The sequence below is a fragment of the Atta colombica genome, unplaced genomic scaffold (assembly GCF_001594045.1).
Source record: "Atta colombica isolate Treedump-2 unplaced genomic scaffold, Acol1.0 scaffold105, whole genome shotgun sequence".
NCBI classification, from domain to species: domain Eukaryota; kingdom Metazoa; phylum Arthropoda; class Insecta; order Hymenoptera; family Formicidae; genus Atta; species Atta colombica.
In genome coordinates, this window is record NW_017259190.1 from 2573960 (window position 1) to 2578215 (window position 4256).

Sequence of the window (4256 nt, forward strand, 5' to 3'; positions counted from 1 at the left end):
AGTATACTATAATTTAAAGTTTCTTTCCATTTTTAAATTATTATATCGTACTACATATTTTCTTATTTTTGTCAATATATCAATGATTAAATTAATAATTTTTAGTTTCAATCCAATTAAATTAAAAATTAAAAAGTAATTAATTTTATTACCGTTGATAAAATTCTATGTTATACTACAATACTATGATTACAGCATTCTACGATAGTATCACGATTAATTTATTATTCAATAATAATAAATTAATAATCTAATATACTAGCTAATTTATTATTTATACTAGCTGCATTTTTATATGTAGCGACACTAATATTTTTATTTAATTTTTATTTACTATTTAATTTTATTATTAAAAGAAAAGTTAGTTTATGAATGACTTTTGAAATCTATGGTGATATCTCAAATTTTTACATATATCAATTAAACGATCAAAGCAGCAATAAGCATTTATCTATATTTTGCATTTTCGGATGACATATTACACAATAAAAATACGATTAAAAATCTTGTAAAAAGTGCGCTTTGTTCCACTTTGTAAATTATCTCCAACATATGGTTCAGCCACTTATTTTATGGATTTACTTGATTCTAATACACATCGCTCGCTTATCGCTAGCAATAAAAGTCTCCCGTTAGAGCTCTCATTAAACCGGGATTAGTAACGATATCTCGTGCTGAGAATGTTTATTCGACGCATTGCGTACTGTGGATTTAGCAACCGATTGAGAAATTGCGCATAACGAAGAGAATAATTATACTACTAATAATTCGCATATGTGGTTCATAATATCCTGCTCCGTCAAATATACAATTAAATGTACACAGTTTAGTAATTACTTATAAATGGTCCTGGATAAAAATTGTGAATAAAATATCAATAAGCATTTACACAGTAAATATTAATATACTCTTTTTGAAAAATTATATATTTATTGTATGGCTTGTGCTATCTTTCTTCTATTTTTGATTACATAGAGTGCAACAAGCACTAGAAATAAGTAAGTTGAAACTGTCGAATGGTCTTATTCAAAGAAACTCAAGTATGTTAGTTTAAGTGTCTGTTGCTGACAATCTAGATGTCGATCCCTTAAGTACTATCATTCTATTTTATAATCTATCTTAAGATCTATTATTAACATAAACATTCTCGGGGATTTTCATAAGAGACAGTAGCCTTAATACATACGGTTATCTCATGATCGTATTATTATAAATAGCTGAGCGTTTGTATCTTTTTATTAATTGAATTTTTTTGTACAGCTAAACTAATGACAATTTTATTCTCTTTCTTTATTGTTCACTAATTTTATAAAAATTTATAAAATTGTGTAAATAATTTTATTCTTTCGAAACAAATTTAGTATCAATCGATTTGAACAAGACAAGAATTAACTTTCTTTTATTTATGCTTACATTACTATTTTATTATTGCAATATATTTCACATTTCTTACTTAAAATACTACTATTAAAATATCTGAAACTTTTTAAAAGTATTAATCACGTCAGATATCTAATAAAAAGAGCAAAAAAATGATATTTAAATTTAAATTATGATTTTTTAAATTGAATAAATATTTATCAATTTAAAATCCTTAGGAAAAAAATTTGGTATCGGTGCTGCAATATCAAGCAATAAAAAAATCATTATTTTTTTGTCATTCATCTCAAAATTATGACGTGCTAAATTGTGTTAATAAATTCGTATTCAGTAGCATCAAAAGTAGTTAAAAATAACTATTTGTATAACAAAATAGTATTGAATAATATTATTAGATAATTTGTAAAATAAATTCGGTAAATCTAAGACACTTAGTATATATATATATATAACAATTATCAGAACAAGAATCAATATTTTATCATATTAACATAAATCTTTGTCAATATTAGGCATGGGAAAAAGTTCGTGGCGTTTTTCCCGTTAGATGTAACGGGAAAAACGCCACGAACTTTTTCTTACACCTAATATTAAATATAGTACAATAATTGTGCTACATAGTATCTACATAAAAAAAAAATGATCCGCGTCTGCAAAAAAAGTTCAAAGTTAATATTTTTTATTATTTTATAAAAATTGTGAATTTGTCTACTTATGAAAAATAATTAAGTAAAATGTTAAATTATTATCTTACATATTTTTTGCTGTATATCCAACCTCGATCTCCAGAGTCTTATTGCAATCATTGAATATATAATTAATGAAGGAAGAACACTCCTTCGCAATAAATTTGGTAGAATGACGTTTCAATTTTGCATATAACACGACTGATTTTTGATGACTACAGAGATCTAGCAATCATATAAAAAGAATAATTAGAATAAAGCGTTGAATTAATTTTTTGCAATTGTATATCAAATGCATAATTATTTTAAATAATTATCGATAATTTTTCAAATATTAAAAACTATAAAAATAACTATAGTCAATATACATATAAAAATCATCTTTGCATCTTTTCAATTTAGTTAAAATTTTTTTAATATTAATAATTATCTGTAACGTATCATGCAATGAATATTAATTATTTAATGACTAATTTACTAAATTAGTTTATACTGCGAAATGACAATACTAATTAAATTATATTAATTATTATTACCGATATCGCTTAATGGTAGGCCAATTAAATGGCAACCAGGTTGAGGACGAATTCCACCGTTCACATAATAGTCTGCTGTACCCATAGATGTTGCGGCACCATATCCACCCTTGTCCGTGTGGATGACATCGACCCATTCCGCATCATTTTGTGTAAGATAACATCCGGGAAGATAAAAAAGAGGATTCGCAGGATCCAATGCTATAAACAATAATTTTACGCTAAGGAACGTTTTTTAGAACAATCTACAAATTGCATGAATCGTATAAAATTATAAATCATATAAAATTATAAATTATAAATTTCTTACAAGCAGATTTCTTGCCTCTCGCTAATATAAAAAATGGAGGTAAGTAGAAAATATAAAATAAATATATTTGTTACTTAAGAATTAATAAATATATTTGTTATTTAAGAATTATATTTAAAATAACAAAAAACCTATTAAAAATAAAAATAAAACATATGCGTATTAAAGATAATTTAATTGTATACCTGTAATGCGAGGTATCTTGAAGACATTGCATTTACCGACAAAACCAGCTATGTGAGCACCCAACGAATGCGCGATAATATAAATTCTCGATATATTTAGGCCACTATCCACAAGCAGTTGTATACTTTGTGCAAATAAATTTCCTATTTTTTCAGCATTTCTAAAAGCGACCGAGTAAGAGCCTTTAGAATATTTACTCCAATCAAGTAGCACAACATTGTCCGTTCTTCCATAACAAAGTGCTAGTAATGTAAATATATATTAATCATTTCGTGCTAATTTCATAATCTACTTATTTCTCTCTGACATGTATATACCTTCCATGATTAGTTGAACATTTAAATCCTCCGGATATTGTAAATATCCAAAAACATAAAAGATTACCCGTTTGTCATCGTCCAACACATTGAGTAACATCTGTGGCACTGTTATGGGATAGGCGATTGTTGCAGGAATTTCACTATTACTGAGAAGCGCTTATACTAATTATTATTGTTAATGACTATTTTGATACGTTTTATTGTAAGTACAAACCATTTATAATAGAGCAGGTTGATACCAGTCGCGAAATCTAAATCTGTTTTATTACCTGAAGAACAATATGCGCACAATATTAATACGTACACAATATTAATTCTTAACATTTGTAATAAAAATATGTAAGAAATACATACAAAAACACGAAGATTGGGCAAATATTATTCTCGTCACAAAAAATAGTAGAACGTACATATGTACAATCGACGACATTTCAAACGAAACTATTTCTAGCAAAAGAACTGCACAAACTGCGATAAACACGCTTTCAATTTAGACCTTGACTGGATCATGTCGATATGCCATTGTGAGTAAAGATTCGATTCCAACGTAATATATACCCGTCGTATACTTTCATATAAATATATATAAGCCAATTAACTACGACTGTAAATAAAGTTATTTGTTTTTTATTATTGAATTATTTCTGGCATAAACGTGAGCGCCATATTGCAACTTTAATGCATATTGTTTGTTTTTTCTATACACTAATCAAACTTTCAAAAATATTAATATATACAGAATTTTACATAAAGAATTATAATGAAAAAAAAATAAATTATCTTAAACACACTTTTCTACGTCAGATATGTAAATGATATTGCATTAGCAGCTCCGAAT

At 26.2% G+C, this 4256-nt stretch overlaps 1 protein-coding gene across 1 annotated transcript; it reads right to left on the bottom strand.

Annotated features, from left to right (window-relative positions):
- Positions 1–2130: 2130 nt before the first annotated feature.
- LOC108689847 (lipase member H-B-like) lies at positions 2131–3885 on the bottom strand. Its single transcript, XM_018196806.1, has 6 exons — positions 3773–3885; positions 3633–3687; positions 3416–3564; positions 3098–3340; positions 2603–2803; positions 2131–2291 (listed from the first exon to the last, which is right to left on the bottom strand). Exons 1-6 carry the CDS (start codon positions 3846–3848, stop codon positions 2131–2133), a joined length of 885 nt encoding a protein of 294 aa, XP_018052295.1. The 5' UTR covers positions 3849–3885.
- Positions 3886–4256: the final 371 nt, after the last annotated feature.

Excerpts from the sequence above, each read along its gene's own strand:
- LOC108689847 (XM_018196806.1), bottom strand. The coding sequence starts at position 3,848 with ATGTCGTCGATTGTACATATGTACGTTCTACTATTTTTTGTGACGAGA. Across the intron at positions 3,341-3,415 it reads TGTTCAACTAATCATGGAAG|CACTTTGTTATGGAAGAACG; the intron begins GTATATACATGT and ends TTACATTACTAG. Across the intron at positions 2,292-2,602 it reads CCTACCATTAAGCGATATCG|ATCTCTGTAGTCATCAAAAA; the intron begins GTAATAATAATT and ends TATGATTGCTAG.